General features: G+C 37.1%; 1 protein-coding gene and 1 long non-coding RNA gene across 3 annotated transcripts; one reads left to right on the forward strand and one right to left on the reverse strand.

Moving 5' to 3' along the window:
• Nucleotides 1-6495: 6495 nt before the first annotated feature.
• On the reverse strand, nucleotides 6496-14624 carry dguok (deoxyguanosine kinase). 2 transcript variants are annotated; one of them, XM_053481008.1, is made up of 8 exons: nucleotides 14497-14624; nucleotides 13740-14461; nucleotides 13170-13288; nucleotides 12834-13030; nucleotides 12603-12750; nucleotides 10091-10206; nucleotides 9800-9899; nucleotides 6496-6753 (listed from the first exon to the last, which is right to left on the reverse strand). In XM_053481008.1, the coding sequence occupies exons 2-8, from the start codon at nucleotides 13987-13989 to the stop codon at nucleotides 6727-6729; spliced, it is 957 nt and encodes a 318-aa protein (XP_053336983.1). In that variant the 5' UTR covers nucleotides 13990-14461; nucleotides 14497-14624; the 3' UTR covers nucleotides 6496-6726. The 2 variants fall into 2 exon arrangements, with proteins under 2 accessions (XP_053336983.1, XP_053336984.1); XM_053481009.1 differs by lacking the exons at nucleotides 6496-6753; nucleotides 14497-14624 and adding an exon at nucleotides 6989-7944 and having other exon boundaries at nucleotides 13740-14285.
• A 191-nt stretch (nucleotides 14625-14815) lies between these two features.
• On the forward strand, nucleotides 14816-16664 carry LOC128509328 (uncharacterized). The gene is made up of 3 exons (XR_008356027.1): nucleotides 14816-15117; nucleotides 16174-16220; nucleotides 16301-16664. It is a non-coding gene; the product is annotated as an uncharacterized LOC128509328 (long non-coding RNA).
• The last annotated feature ends 660 nt before the right edge of the window (nucleotides 16665-17324 follow it).

Below are 17324 nucleotides of genomic sequence, written 5' to 3' on the forward strand. Positions count from 1 at the left end.
TCATCAACCCTTAACCAGGATACAGTTGAAACAATAGGGTTTCAGGATTTCAGGGATTTGATCAACAGGTGTCGTATGTTTTAGCTATCGTGAATTAAAGCAATTTATTACATTTTGGTTTCAAATATTATTACATAGTAAAATGCCTAGAGTGTATTTAACACTTTAAAATGCATTTAAGTCCAACTGTACTTAAACACACTGGGTGTTAATTTAACTCTGGGGATTTGTTCTGAAAAATTAAAGCATTGATAAAGATGATAATGCTTAATATCATAAAATACCGCGTATTGTTACCTGTAGGCCTATAGCCTGAACGTATTATGTATTCCTTTAACTCAAATAAAACTGTCATCTTGTTATATTGGGAGAATCTACCAATTGCATCTGATTTCTTGGTATCCAGCCCGGTTTTACAGAGAGGCAGACCCCTGCTCTTATTTGAGCAGATGAACAAAGAAGTATCGTGTGCCGCGGCGCAGACTTTCTCCATTCTTCTTGTCCCCTGGGGAATCAGAAGCTGAAGTGAGCAGCTTTGTGCGTGGCAGCAGCGCGTGGGTGAAGAACAAAAAACGACCCTCAGGCTTCAGCCCTAAGGCTTGTGCACACATCAGACATTAGATTGCATCACTCAAATCACCCGACAGAAACGACAGGTGTATTTGTATGAAACTCTTGAGAACGCATAAAAAAACGCATTTAAAATGAATTATTTTTTTTTTTTTTATTATTTATTTTATTTATTACAAAATATACTGTTTTAAAAATATATACAGCTTTTGTAAACTAAGCAGGCAGAAAAAAAATCCTGCTTATTCCTACATTCGTGATACACGAATTCGGTTCCAACTATACGACCATTTCAAAACATTTTATCTGTCTAAGATCAAACGAAACAAAATTGTAGTCTCAAGCTTTTATCCAAATTTCATCCCTGTTTACTGTAGTCTAGCATATAAAAGCTACCACCATATATTAATCATCATTAGGCTAAAATACTACATAATAGACTTTTTCCCTAGATGTATTTATTTAATTGTAAAACAACTCACAGGGGTAAAACATTACTCACAATTCCTAGAAAAAACTAAACAAAAAAAAAAACAAACATAATTCACTATTTGTATGACTATTTAACTTACATAACTATTTGTATGATACGCCATCTATCGGCCCAGATGAAAAAATACGGTCTAAGTAAACCGAATCCCGGGTTTTTCAAGGAGCAGTCGTGCTGGTGAGTGGCGGCAGCCGGTATGCACACAGTGATTTAACAGAAAACAGATACACCCCCTTATATCAGATGATTGGCATTTCTTTTCTTAATTTTTACGTGTAAAAAGCATTTACATTTTCAAAGGTATCCCAACGATAACAGCAATATAATCATCATCATCATCATCATCATCATCACACAAAGCCTTTTGATGTTTTATGTGCGAAACCATATATAAGTCTACTAACCCCTGATAATTAATTCATTAAAAAGTTGAACCTGTTGCACAAGTGTCTAGATCTTTCACCTAATACCTAATTAAAGCTTATTTCGTTGTAATACAGCAACCAGTCTTTTTGGGCAAGATTACTCTCTTGCTTAAAAAAATGCTTTTGTTCCCTAAAATCTTTTGTACACAGCCCTGTTCATTTTTTCCTCATGGAATTTCGATAAGATTTAGACCTGGACTGACACTTCCAGTGTGCCAATCGTTTGGCTTCACTAAACGAACGCAAAGAGTGCTTTTGGCTTCATTATACTAGCGCACCCCATAATCCTGTGGTTATCAATGAACGTCTATTTGTTTCATCTGTCCGATGCAAAATAAAAAATGCATTAATTGGCTTTGAGGATAACGGTCTGACGCAAAAATGTGTATAAAAGAATAAAACACGGGCCTCAGAAAGAATACTTTTAATGTTTTTTATTCAACATGATGGGGTTGGTCAATAAAATAGTTCCCAGAATTATGAAAACAAAATTATGAAGGTAAATTATATTATATGATAGGTAATTTTTTAAACGTGTGTATTTATTTAAACATTATATAATTTTTTCCAAATAAAACAGTATTTTCCAGGCAGCTTTTCAAAAAGCCTATGAAAAACTGCTTGGAATATACAGTGCTGAGGGAAAGTTTCCAGGCCCCATCAAGTTTCTTATCATTCTACACACAATGTGCAATTAAATTCAGTTTTATTTATATAGTGTTTTCAAACAATGGTCATTGTTGCAAGGCAATAATTAGGGAAATAACTAGAAAATGTGTCAGAATATATGTATAAATTAAAATGATCAGTCTGTCCTCCATGAGCAAACCGAGGATGACAGTGGCAAGGAAAAACTCCCTAAGATGGTAATAGGAAGAAACCTCGAGAGGAACCAGACTTAACATGGGAAGCCATCCTTATTTGGGTGATAACGGATAGCAGGAATTGTTCTGCAGTTATACTTTAGGTGTCTGGAAGTTCCATATAACAGTTAATATGGAGTCCATTTTTGTTATTGGAGGCTCAGGTACAAAACTATTGTACCTAATACTATTTGCATCAAAACTAATTTTCCTCAATGATAAAGGTGAGGTGTTGAGTGTTTTGTAATTTATTAATATATATATATATATATATATATATATATATATATATATATATATATATATATATAATAATTTAAAAAAATAAGTACTGAAATGGAATTAATGAGGTAATCCACAATCTCCAATTTCCTTCACACATGGTTTGAATAATCAAACCAAAGTATATTGTTTCTCATGTTCTGAGAGTCCTTCAGGTGCTGTTTGGCTCCCGGTGGAATTTCATGTGCCTTTGAACAAGGGAACTCTGAATCTCATTTATAGTATCAGTTGGGTTCCTGGTTGCCTTGTCCCCGATTACTTAACATGTCTGGCCAGACAGATCTGTGAGGAGTTTTTCAAAATCTCTTCCATTTGAAAATAATGGAGACAACCAAACTCTTGCACTTCAGTGCCACAGAAAGTGTCTTGTATCATTGTGTCATGTCTACAGATAATTTTGTCAATCTCCTGGCGTTGTTTTCACTCTGGCATAATTGTCATTGTGGTTTATAGTGGGTAGAACGATAAGAAAAAAGAAATTTACTGTGAAACTTAAAAATGTGGAAAACATGGGTATATACAAGCATAATAGTTACAGTATTATTCAAAATAATAGCAGTACAATGTGATTTACCAGAATAATCCGGGTTTTTAGTATATTCTTTATTGCTACATGGCAAACAAGTTACCAGTAAGTGCAGTAGATTCTCAGAAAACAAACAAGACCCAGCATTCATGATATGCACGCTCTTAAGACTGTGCAGTTGGGCAATTGATTAAACGGGATGTGTTAAAAAAAAAATAGCAGTATGGCATTCAATCAGTGAGGTCATCAATTTTGTGAAAAAACAGATGCGAATCAGGTGGCGCCTATTTAAGGATGAAGCCAGCACTTGTTGAACATGCATTTGAAAGCCTGAGGAAAATGGGTGGTTCAAGACGTTGTTCAGAAGAACAGCATACTTTGATTAAAAAGTTGATTGGAGAGGGGAGAACCTATAAAGAGGTGCAAAAAATTATAGGCTGTTTAGCTAAAATGCTCTCCAATGCATTAAAATTGGAGAGCAAAACAAGAGAGACATGAAAGAAATTGAAAGACAACCATCAAAATGGATCAAAGAAAAAACAGAATGGCAAAGGCTCAGCCACTGATCAGCTCCAGGATGATCGAAGACAGTCTGGACTTACCTGTAAGTACTGTGAGAAGCTAATCTATTTTTAAGAATCCCCTGCAAAGTCCCTCTGTTAAAAACAGAAGGTTACAATTTGCCAAAAAACACATCAACTGGCCTTAAGGAGAAATGGAGGAACATTTTGTGGACTGATGAGAGTAAAATTGTTCTTTTTGGGTCCAAGGGCCACAGACCTTTTGTGAGACGACCCCCAAACTCAATCTACAGTACACAGTAAAGACAGTAAAGCATGGTGGTGCAAGCATCATGATATGGGCATGTTTCTCCATGGTGTTGGGCCTATTTATCGCATACCAGGGATCATGGATCAGTTTGCATATGTCAAAATACTTAAAGAGGTCATGTTGCCTTATGCTAAAGAGGACATGCCCTTAAAATGGGTGTTTTAACAAGACAATGACCCCAAACACACTAGTAAACAAGCAAAGTCTTGGTTCTAAACCAACAAAATTAATGTTATGGAGTGACCAGCCCAATCCCTGGACAAACAAGTTAAATGTTGTTAGAGAATCATGAAGTTTGAAACCGGTGAAAGGTGCCATAAGTTGGTTGACTCCGTGCCACACAGATGGGAAGCAGTTATAAAAAATATTTATTAGTGATTTATAGGATTGCTAAATCGTAGAAACAAAAACGTTTGTACAAAATAGTTTTGAGTTTGTACAGTCAACGGCAGGCACTACTATTTTTTTTTTTTAAACACCTCTTTCAACTAATTGCCCAACTGCACAGCCTTAAGAGTGTGCATATGCTGGGTCTTGTTTTTCTGAAAATCTACTGCACCTACTGGTAACTTGTTTGCCACGTAGCAATAAAAAATATACTAAAAACCTGGATTATTCTGGTTAGTCACATTGTACTACTATTATTTTGAACAATACTGTAAAACCAGTTAAGTCTTAGTTTTGTCTCCCTTGATATGAGGCTGTCATGCTTTCATGGACATGTTCAAAAAAGCCTTGTGAGGACATGATCAAAGCAAGATGCAGGAGCAACTTAAGTTGGTTGACTTCATGCCACACAGATGGGAAGCAGTTATAAAAAATATTTATTAGTGATTTATAGGATTGCTAAATCCTAGAAACAAAAACGTTTGTACAAAATAGTTTTGAGTTTGTACAGTCAACGGCAGGCACTACTATTTTTTTTTAACACACCCCTTTAAACTAATTGCCCAACTGCACAGCCTTAAGAGTGTGCATATGCTGGGTCTTGTTTGTTTTCTGAAAATCTACTGCACCTACTGGTAACTTGTTTGCCACGTAGCAATAAAAAATATACTAAAAACCTGGATTATTCTGGTTAGTCACATTGTACTACTATTATTTTGAACAATACTGTAAAACCAGTTAAGTCTTAGTTTTGTCTCCCTTGATATGAGGCTGTCATGCTTTCATGGACATGTTCAAAAAAGCCTTGTGAGGACATGATCAAAGCAAGATGCAGGAGCAACTTAATAATGACGTACTAACAGCCGCAATGACCAAATACCGGCATAACTAGCACTTCATTGATGTACCATAAGCATGGCGCGTCAACTAAAACTTCAGCCAGAACTGCCGTTGTGAGTTGTCACGTACGTGATCAGTGCCTGATAAAAGCGTGGTGCAAGCAGACATAGTGAAAACTCGGTTCGATTTAACTGGACCTGGTAAGCGCATGATCTTGTGGGTGACAGGAAATTAGTGACAATATGATAGAGCAGGGTTCTCCAAATCCAGTAGTGGAGGGCCAGTGTAAAAACACACAGTTTGGTGATTCTTCTTCTCAAACATAGCTGATTTAACTAATCGGATAATTACTAGGTTCAGTGGGTCTGTTTGGGTGTTGGTGAATTACAAACTGTGCTGGTCACTGGCCCTCCAGGACTGGATTTGGAGACCCCTGTAATAGAGCATTGAGTATGAACTTGATAAATACACATTTTCCCATTCCCGCTGTCTTCAACAGTTTTAGGACCCCGTGGGAAAAACATGGTCTTTGTTAGAGTGTGACAGTGTCTTTGCAGTAAGCCCAACTTGTAATACTATTTATGTGACTGCCCAATATTAGTTGATGGCAAATGTAAATCCCCTGTCTGAAGTTGTCTTTTAAATACCTCCTTTAAAATAACCATGTTAACTAACAGCCATCTACGAAACCAGGGCAAAGAAGTTGTAAAACCCACTAAAAAGTATGTGAACAAATTGCATTAGGAATTATACCTCTTCACTATGGCTCAGCACTTAGCAACAAATAGTGCTGTTATATAAAGTTTTTCATAGTATGTACAGTATACTCACTCAGCTCAGTCACCTACTTAAACTCCTCTGTCCCCATCTTTCTCTCTGGAGCAGATAAAATGTGTTGTTTATGGACAATGTTCTGCTGGGAAATGTTGTCATGACATGTGGATGAGACTTTGACCACCTACCCAAACAGTGTTGCTTGATAAAAAGAACATGAGGTACACTAATTCATAAAAATTGTATTCCCTGAGGTAAGTGGGGTCTTTCAGCAGGATAATCTGCCTGGCTTAAGCAGTCAGAGGAAACCAAGATATGATGAAAATCCTTTATACCACAGCTAGTATGTGGGGCTAATTTTACTAAACTTCATGGATGGCATGTGTATGATAACTACTTTCAGACACAGGCACATGCCATATTATAAATGGGATATGCAAATTGTGCAACCAGGTTACCTATTTACCCTAAAACAGACCTTTTTATTTTCACTTTAGACTCTGTGAATGTATATTAATTTCTTTTATTGTCAAAGGAACTTTGTAAGAAATGTATAAAAAAAATGTAATACTCAAGTTTTGGCAAAATGTATCATTATGAACAATTAGTAATTATGTGAGGTTGCAAACAGTGAAGGGGAAAAAAATGTAAAACCTATTACAAACTACTATATATAAAGCTTGAAAACACAGTAAGTGGTCCAGAGGTTCTGAGATGTTTGGTCCTTTCCTCTGACATTCATAAAACCTCAAAGAAGTTAGTTACCTAAAACAAAAATAAAAACATGTTAATCATATTATAAAAATTGTATTGATTGTATCCATTTTAAGATGTTTTCGTTATCATGGAATCGTGGCTGTAGTGATTGTAACCAGAGAGAGAAGAGGAGAAAGGGGGAGAAGGGGGCTGCTGTGTAAAACACATCCACCAGTTTACCGATAGAGACCCTGACTCAACCAAGGGTGTAGACGGACGGACAGACAGACGGACGGACAGACAGACAGACAGACAGACAGACGGACGGACGGACGGACGCATGCATGCAGCACACAGACAGAGGAACGGACGCACAAAGACAGGGACAAGGGGTAGCTCAGGGGTTAAGGCATTGGACTACGGTTCGGAAGATCCCAGGTTCAAACCCCACAACCACCAAGTTGCCACTGTTGGGCCCTTGAGCAAGGCCCTTAACCCTCAACTACTCAGATGTGTAATGAGATAAAAATGTAAGTCGCTCTGGATAAGAGCGTCTGCCAAATGCCTAAATGTAAATGTAAGTAGACGCAGGGCATTTATATGACAACCACAATGACAAAATTCAATTAGTGGGTTTTTCAAACAACACAAAATAACAGACTTGTTACAACAACTAGATGAACTTTGATCAGCTCAAAGACATCTAAATCTTTACTGGGTTTAATGCATACAGTATATATGCAACAAAGTTCCAGGGGACGCTGTCGAGACACTGTGCCACACCCTGGGGTCCAGCCACACTGGCCTTTTTCATGGCCAGTTGAACTGTCTATGTGACATAGGTTTGAACTAGTGCTGCACGATTAATCATATCGTAATCGCGATGTCAGCCTAAGAAATTACATTACAGAAAATGTTGCGATTATATTAAATTAACAAATGCATTCGCGGACGTAACAAGACATTCATTCTAAGAACTGCATGGCCATTTCTTATGTCAAAAATAAAAAATAATCAGTCTCGTGTAGCGCGCGCGCGCTGCTGGTCCATGACTTTCCGCAGCGCAGTGTCGAGACGGGAGAAAATGGATACAGAAGAGACCGACTCTGAACTTGTGCCGAGAAAAAAAATGCAACCTCTGTTATTTGGCGATATTTTGGTTTCAGGATATCCGACACTGAGCAGAAAGAGGTACTGTGCGAAATTGGCAAAACTGAAGTCGCTACATCACATGGCAACACGACAAATTTATATCAGCACCTGAAGCAACACAGAGAAAAGTATGATGAACGCATGGCGGTAAAAGCCAAGAGTAGTAAAGAGACCGAACAAAACAAAGCACAACCCAGCGTGAGCAGAACAAAACAACACATTATTACAGATTGTAAGTCTCAGTAAGTGACGTAGCGAGGTTCAACTTGAAATAACTGCAGTGAAGTTCTTTTTAACCCCTACGGACCTTTGGTCAAGCAGGACGACTGAGACATATATTAGCCTGCAAACATCGTATTTCCCTGACGATTACACCGGAGAGAACATACTGTGGCCGCGAGTTTAAAAGAGGCACTAGCTGCATGGGACCTCTGTAAGGATGGTTTGGTCGCTGTCACAACAGACAACGACACGCACATCGCCAAAGCGGTGGCGCTTAATTACTGGACTAGGTTCCAGTGCTTCGGGCATAGACTTCATTTGGCCATCGGTAAGTTAAATTAATTTAATCATTTTATATTTAAAGCTAGTTAACTGTACGTTAAAGAGGACAGCTATTAACAGATTTAAGAATAAATGGAAATACAGTGTCGAAATCGGTGCATCACAAAGAACACTAGAAATGTCTCATTTAAATAATTTTCATGATTATTAGCATGACTCTAAAATTAATATGTTTAAAGTACACTTTTCTTTCCTTTAATCTTTTCTTCATCATTAGATTATAAATGGTGAGTGATTTGATAAGAATACCAATAAAGTATGTGTTACATACTCCTTAAATGTCCCTGTTTTGGGACAAAATGTAAAAATACAACAAAATAAATGGGTATTTGTTTTATTTATCTGTACTTTTGACTTTTTAATTTTATTTTAAAGTTCAGTAATGTAAAGATGTTACTGTTATTTAATTTTGTACAATTTTGTGTTAATTTTAAAACATTGCTTATTTTTAGTTGCTAGATTGCCCTGTATCTCAGTTGAGAAATTCAAATTTCAGCATTATTAGTAATGTGGGTGCATTTTCCTTGATAACAAACAAGTTGAGTCATACCACTTGTTTATCGTATCGCAATAGTAAATTACAATTTTGACCGTAATAATCGCAATGTGACATTTTTCCCCAAATCGTGCAGCCCTAGTTTGAACATTAGGCCATTTCACTCGTAAGATAAGAGAGTATTACTTTTTTTCTATTATGTCCTTATTTAAATCTGCACCAAAGCAACAATTTAAAATATCAAAAATTCCTTTACAGTTATAAATCAGCTATGTCTTTCCATTATTCTGCCTGATTTTGAACCCAATCAGGTGAAAGTAAGGGACAAAATAGAGATTTCATAAAGTGACACTTCCTGCTGCCAGTTGGTTGCGCTATAACTGAGACACATGGTTGTCATATCATGTGATCAGCTTTCTACTCTTAACATAATCCTAAGGTTCCATGTACATAACTTGATATACACAGAAATTATTAGCCACTTCCTTCCTTTTTTATTAGCCATAATTTTAAAGCAACGCCATGGTTGAACCATTTAAGATATAAAATATCCCTTCACAATTTTGCAACGTGAATGTGTTTAATTCCCCATGAGGGAATATTTCAAATTCCATTGGGTGCATTTTGCAAACAACGCAAAAAAACTGACTTTCTGCGGATTAGACCTAATGACATGCAGCGCTTGTTAAGCTCAATGAAATCTAAATGTATGCCCGGTTTTATTAGTATACGTGCAAGTGTGTATGAGCTATGCAGCAAGATCTTTTTGGGGGGAGCTGTGACGGACGTGTTCCACACACACGTGGTCACTGATATAGTAAACAGTATACACACACACACTATATGCTATACATATATACAACAATTTTGGATTATTATGCATAATATACACACATTCAGTACCTCAGTTATAAACTTGGTCTGCATCTCAAAATCACTCTCAAACTCAAGACTACCATCCAGCACCAGAACTGGAATATTTTTCAGGTGATCAAAGTGAACCCTATAGCAGAAAGACCAAAAAACTACAGTTTTATTGTTCTAATGACATGATTGTTGGTAAGAGTGCTTTCAAACTAGCTATTTACAAATTATCATGCAATTTACATTCATTTTATTGCTTTAAACCATTTCGTTGCCACTAATAACACAATGATAAACCAATACCTGCCAATTAATGGTAAGCAAACTCACCTTGTAGATTTGTTTATAAGCCAGTTGTCATGCTGCTTGTGTAGCGTCTCAAGGTAGTCCAGCTGTATTCCTTGCTCCTCTTCTCTACCTCGGCGGCCGAGACGCTCCATGCAAGTCTATGACAGTTACAGACCATGCTGTGACATTTTCTTTTCAAAACATAAATCAGTTTATCTGCTGGTTTTAGTGAATTACATACAGTATAAATCCTTCAAATGTCTAGCCACATGTCCTTGAGATATTGCACTACCCAGGCTCACAGAATGTCAGAAAGTAAAAGTAATGTTAAGTTTCAGGTCCTGCTTCTAGCGCATCTCTATCTAGTCTGTATTGCTAAATAAGCACAGCTGCGTTCTATGACAAAGGTGAGATTGAATTACAATAAATGCAACAGGAAAGTGTTAAAAACATTACATCAGAAATGATAACCATGTTACAAGTAAAAATGTACTTGCACATGCTCCATTCTAGTGCAAATTCATTTTGTCACTTGAAACATTACTTAGCAGGCATTTTCTAAAATATTTATCCATGCCTTTTAAACATTGACAGTAGTAGCAAAGATTAAAAAAAATATTGTGTTAAGAATGGTCTTCATTTAAATTAACATTGTGATGCAGTTGTTTAAGTGATTGCCATGAAACTGAAGAACTCCAAAAAGCCCAAGAACGAAAAGGGGGTAATTTAGTGCCTAATAAAAGTTATTTACTGTTGCTTATAATAATCAGTAACACATTATGAGGGGCATTCAAGTCAAACGGGACTTTTGATTGTGCAGGATAATAGAACATTGTCATGAGTTAAATCTCACTTTATTTGTTTACATAATCCCTTGCTACATTAATGCACTTATATGTTTACATAATCCCTTGCTACATTAATGCACTTGCTTGGTTAACATCAGGATAGAAAGTTATCTCAGTATGCCAGAGCCGTATGAAATGTTGGCCTCCCAGGAACTCCCATAATGAACCAAACATGTGAAAATGGTTTGGATCAATGTCAGGACTATTCTCCCAGCTGAGTTCATGTTATGTGCAAGTGTTGTTAAATGATTTTGTGCACAGTTCACAGGTCACCTCTGCCACGATTGTCATTCATGGACCTACGGCCTTCTATAAACTTTGCACCACTCAATTGTTTTACTACTGCAAGGAGAGTCCCATCTTACCTGGTTTTACATCTTCATTATACAGTACGTCTTCACCTATTAATGCCTTTTACAAGAAATATTATCCCAAGACCCAAGCTAGTTTGATTTTCGATTAGTGAGCATCAGTCCTGCAAGTGGAAAGGCACTGTTGAAGAAAGACTTTGCAAACCATCAATGAGTAGCTGCAACCTGGCTACTGGGAACACCCAACTAGGAAAGGAATGCAGAGAAAATTTTTCACTGTACAGGACTGTCTAGAATTATTTCTGGCGCTGTGTGTTTTGGTCATCTCCCTAGCTAAAACCTTTTGGCCAATTTTTGTTAAGGTCGACCATGTTCTCACTAGAAATCTGAAAGATACAAAAGCTTCTTCTATAAATAATAATGGAAGTACTTTTCACCAGACATCCACAAACTTTCTAATCGGACATCTCCCATCAGCCTTACACAACAGGGGGCAGAAGCTAATCTTGACCATGGAAAAAAAAACATTATCAACTATAATTTAATGCTTGGTGAAGTTGCATAACAAAATAGACAGTAGAAATCGTAGCTACATTTAATAATAAAAGTGAAAGCATTTCCACACATAATCCGATAAGAACATAAGATCGGACTAAACAGCAGTGTGGCTGGAAGAAAACCACTTGTTACTGAGATTATTAAAACAAAGTTTCACTTTACCTTTCTTTCTTCTTCTTTGTCTTTTCTCTTTCAAGCGTTGCCACAGTGAATCATCTGCCTCCATCTAACCCTATCCTCTCTATTCTCTTCTCTCACACCCTACCAACACGCCTCCTCCTCTCCTTCAACTAACTATAGGACAATTTCCACCCACACCCTGTAGGTCAACAGCACCCGTGGCGGTCATTGTTAACCCGAGCCACAAACAATCTGGTATGGAAGTCCTGTTAATGATTTGCATAATTCATTTTAATGTTGGATGCTCTTCCTGCCACAACCCTCTGCATTTATCTAGGCTTGAAACCGGCACAAGAAGAAACTGGATTGTGGCCCCCTGTGATTGCACTAAAGTTACACTTGCACTATTGGTGGTTTTATAATCTGGGGTTTAGGGTCAGCAATGTTATGTGGCAATAAAATAAAGCCAGTTGACTACTTGAATGTGCTAAATGACTAGTTTAACATCCGTAGAGCTTTCCTTCATTGATGGTATGAGCTAAAGATGGTAGATTAATTTTATAAAGTGAGCAACTTTTTTTGGCCATGCTATGTGCATCTTTTGTAGAAGTAATTACTTGGTTATTTTGCATTTTGTTAATACATATTGTCATTCTAATACTCCATACACAACTTTTATGTTTTAATTATTATTTTTTTTTTTTTTATGGCACTGACCTGTGGAGATGCCCTAAGGTATATGATCCCCTCTAGTTGTACCTTAGAGCCAAACTCCTCAACAAGAAAGGAATGCCAGTCCTGATATACTGCCCACTCTGTGGAGTTTATATTGCCTAGCTCAAACATGTTTTGAGCAAAAATATACCTAAAAATGAAATGGAATATCATCATGAACAACAGAAGTAAGAAATGAGAAAAATCTGAAATTGTTAGTTCACATGAATTCACCTGTCACTGTAGATGGATCGTTCAAACACCTGTACACGAGTACCTCCTGCTTGCAGTAAACATGTAGGAAGTGGCTGCAGCTGCATGTGCAAACGGCTCATACAGGAAAATGTCTGAAAGGTGTAGGACCAGCGTTTTGGATCTTGATACATCATTTGCAGCAGGTTGCTGACTGTTTGCTGGGGAGATGACTCTGGCTACAAGAAAACAGCAAAAACAATAGAAATGTAAAATTCTTTTTTTTTAAAAAAAGATTACAATGAAGGCATCCATTGTGGAATACAGTTGTAAGCAGCGTCTTGAAGGCACTGGTTAACAAGAATTACAAGGTCTTACCTGTCCTATTTGTAAAGATGTCTCTTCAAGGTTTTGCCATCTGCTAACAGGTTCAGGTGTCACATGCCAGTTTCGCCCTGCATTGCTCAGCAACCTTGCAAAAGTGGACTTTCCAACAGCTGAATTTCCGAAATAAATGTATAGCAATATGGGAGAAGTTCAATTAAAATAGTCCATCTTGTTTACTGCATTTATTAGTTTGACTTCATTCAGTCAGATAGTCATGGCTCTAATGGTTATTAGCTGAGGTTTAAAGTCTTTCAGGTCTGCAACAATGACTGCAAAAATATGTCTTTATTTTTGGTTTTGGAGAATATGCTACAGAGAAACCACACTAGTTGTGTCTGGCTGCTGGAATGTGCAGTACAGTGAGAGCAGAGAGGTCACAGAGATTCTGAACAAGAAGGTTGATTAAAATACACAAAGTAAGTTAAGATGTCATACACAATGACCAAAACTTGCAGAACACCACAAATTGTCTTCATCGTTGCAAGTAGGAATATACCATTTAAAACATTTTACAGTGCTTAAGATATATTCTATTCAGTTACGAGTGAAATTATTGCATACCTATGTTGCCCTCAATAGAGATCCTCTTTACACGTGTTCCTGCATCCCGTGTTTGATTAGTTAACTGATGCTGGGGCAAATGTTTTAGGAACCGCCGTGTCTCCATAACTCTGTCTAACCGGGTGTTTATGTTACATATGCCACGAGAGAAGCCGGCTGTGCAAAATACCCGTGAAAACAGCACGCACATTGTCTGGTCAGGGATGTAACGTTTTACCATGCGCATAAAGAGCGCGCAACGGGCAGGCATCGTTTCACTTTAAACCTCGTCCATAGTGAACGCGTTCTGCAACACGGCGTAGCTTAAGACCACAGCGCAGAGCAAGCCGACTCACACAAGAAATCACTGGAAACAAACTCACGCGAGACACGGTCATATTCAATCACGTGGTATATCACTAGCATATCCGGGTCATATTTGTTTTGCTTTACTTTCAAATTAAAAGTATTTATGGAATGTTTGTCTATATAATGATCAGGGGTCCGTTCTTCGTACGTCGCTAACTTAGTTAGCTGGATTTAATTGTTGTGGATTTGTCCTGATCTTGGATTGTTTCGTTCTTCGATGCGCTTCTAGCATTTGTTGTCATAGCAACATATCCGTAAGCTTGAACCTGCTCGGGAGCAGGTTTATTTCATGTAAACAGGATTTAGCCTGCGCTCCTGGCGGGTTATGATTGGTTGAAATGGCGAGGTCACATCTGATTGGTTAAAGAGCACGACTGACCCCCCCCCCCACACACACACACACACACACATAATCGCTATCAAATATTATATATGAACATAAATTCATAGGTTTATTGTTATCAAATATGATATTACTATTATAATAAACCCTAGGCACGAGACAGCCGTCAAGACCATTAATACAAATTCTTGTATAATGTTTATTTTGTAACATTTATTTTTCAGTGGTTTGTCATAAAAATATGCAAATAAATATTTATATATATCAAAAATAAATATTTTATAATGATAAATTGGACGAAACTAATTTTATTATAAAATAAACAATATAAAAGTATAGCTACATAATATTTCTATTTTTTCATATACAACATATTTATTTTCATATTGCTTATTTTACTTTATTGTCTTATGTAATTTGTAAACCATTAACCTATGAATTTATGTTCTAATATAATATTTGATAGCGATTATGTGGGGGGGGGGGGGGATCCATGGCAGGGGGGCATTTCAGCGCATAACACGTGTTACAAAAAAAAGTTGAGCCGCTCATTTTCCATTTCGTCAACCAATCAAAGGGCTTGTGATCAGTGTTTCTACTGTCGATGCATATCGCCCTTTAAACCAACGCACGAGCGCGCAATAATCCTAGACAATTCAATCCAGCTATACTAATCATCAACAACAGGTGAGCTCGATGAACCGAATAAGCCGGATCGTAGTTAGCACGATGATCTAATCTTAGATGTGTCAGTTTATCTCGGATGTGTCAAGCGACGTACGAAGAACGGACCCCAGGTCTCGCTTATTTAAGCGGTGTCTCAAAGAATCTCCGACGTGTGGGAACATATTCCCTAAAGATCGTTCCGTCAGTTTAATTTCCGCGCTCTCACTAACCATGTCGTGTAATAAAAACTTATTAAGCCTATAAAAATCATGTTTCAGCATTTGAATTATTCCCAAAATAACTTTAATAAAATCGTAAGCATATTAAAAAAGGTCAAACATGAAATGCAATGACTGAAAACAGAAAATCAGAAATTCATAAATTCATATGAACAGTTACACAAAAAAGCCTTATTACATTTACCAAAACAACAATAATAATAATAATAATAATAATAATAATAATAATATAAAAAATAATGAGATGTCAGCTTAATTGCCTAATGAAGGTCAGGCCTATTTAAGCAGTACTAAGTGAGACTGTATGTACAGGTATGTAGATTGGCAATAACTCCATACATTGCCAGTGGAGGGATTTAGCTCTGAATTTGACATTGTTCATCAACTCATATATTGACAATATAAAGATTAAATTAATGCTTTGCCAGAAAAAAATATTCAATATCACTAAATCCACTCTCTGTGTTCAGATGATCTGTAACAGGAACTGCCAAATTACTAATGTTGAGGCAAAACAGCCAGGCTCTGTCCATGACTCCAGGATCTTTCGAGCATCCTCACTGGCACACAGGTTTGCAGAAGGCAAGAGAACATTTTAAGCAAGGGTTTTTACATCACAAGCATTTTCATGGAAACTAGTGATCGTAATTTTAAAAGAGAAATAGTTGTAACAGTCAGTAGGCACACATAACTTTATAGGTATATATAAGTATATACATATATATAAGTATATATATATATATATATATATATATATATATATATATAAATATGGGGGGGCGGGGGTCTTGAACTGTAGGAGTGTCACAGCATATGTAATTGATACCTTCTTTTGCAGGGGAGTTTAATGGAGTCCTGGTTGGGGATAGGCGTTATGCCTGCCAGGTTCGAAATTCGTACACATTTCACAAATATTGAAAGGCAAGTTAAGGTTAACACAGCTCTCACTGCTTTAACCCTTGCAGATTCCAGTACCTGAAGGGCCTTAGAGTAAGGCCGGACCGAGCATACAACATTGTGGGTGCCTGTGCTGTGCTACACAATATAGCAACCATACGCCGGGAGAAACTGCCCACAGTGTTGGTGGAGGTGCAGTGGGAAGACATACTAGCTCTTGAGGAAAGAGTGGAAGGACGGACTGTAAGGGACCTTTACAGGGACAGTTATTTTATGTAAAGCCACTGGTGACCATTGAGCCCCCAACCCCCAGCTCATGTAGTGGTGGATAAATAAAACACATGCTCAAAATGGACACTATTTCCTTTATTCACATTCTTCAGAACAGAGAGCATTTCAGAACTAGAGATGGTCTAATTAGTAACTTAAAAAAAAAAAAACATTAACATAACCTCTTCATGTAAAATACACTTTCCCAATAAATAAATAAATAATAATTTAAACAAGTTGGAATACTTTATTCAAGGTGCAAAAATATGTCCGTGTATTAAATCACCAGCTGGTGGTGCCGTTTCACAACTCTGCCTCCTGCCGTCGCTTTTCTGAAGCTGTCCAATTACTCCGGACACATTCAGAACAGACATGTCAATCATCCTTTTCTTGGAGCTGTGGAAAAAAAGACAACAGAAAATAAAAACCCAGTTTGAACCATGTACTATTGCATTGTTACAATGTATACTTATCTCAGTCTGTAGTTTCTTGATCTCCAACTTCGTTTTCTGTATGAGAAGCTTTTTGTATTCTATATCTAGCTTTTCTCTTTCAATCGACAGGAGCAGCTTCTGCTTGTAAATGGCTCGTACATCCTGTGACTAAGATAACACATTAAAAAGATGCCAAGTATGTTGCTGGTAATAATAAAAAAATTTGAATTTGATTTGGTAATAATAGGTAGTTACTCATTTCACTCTTTGCTGACAGGGATGGTGGTGTGGGCACATCCTGCAACAAGGTTTACTGTTAATAAAACAGTTCTTCAGATTGCACACATATGCAAACCATTTCACATTTGGGCTTACCTCCTGAAAATCA

This window comes from Clarias gariepinus, chromosome 21 (assembly GCF_024256425.1).
Source record: "Clarias gariepinus isolate MV-2021 ecotype Netherlands chromosome 21, CGAR_prim_01v2, whole genome shotgun sequence".
Lineage (NCBI taxonomy): Eukaryota > Metazoa > Chordata > Actinopteri > Siluriformes > Clariidae > Clarias > Clarias gariepinus.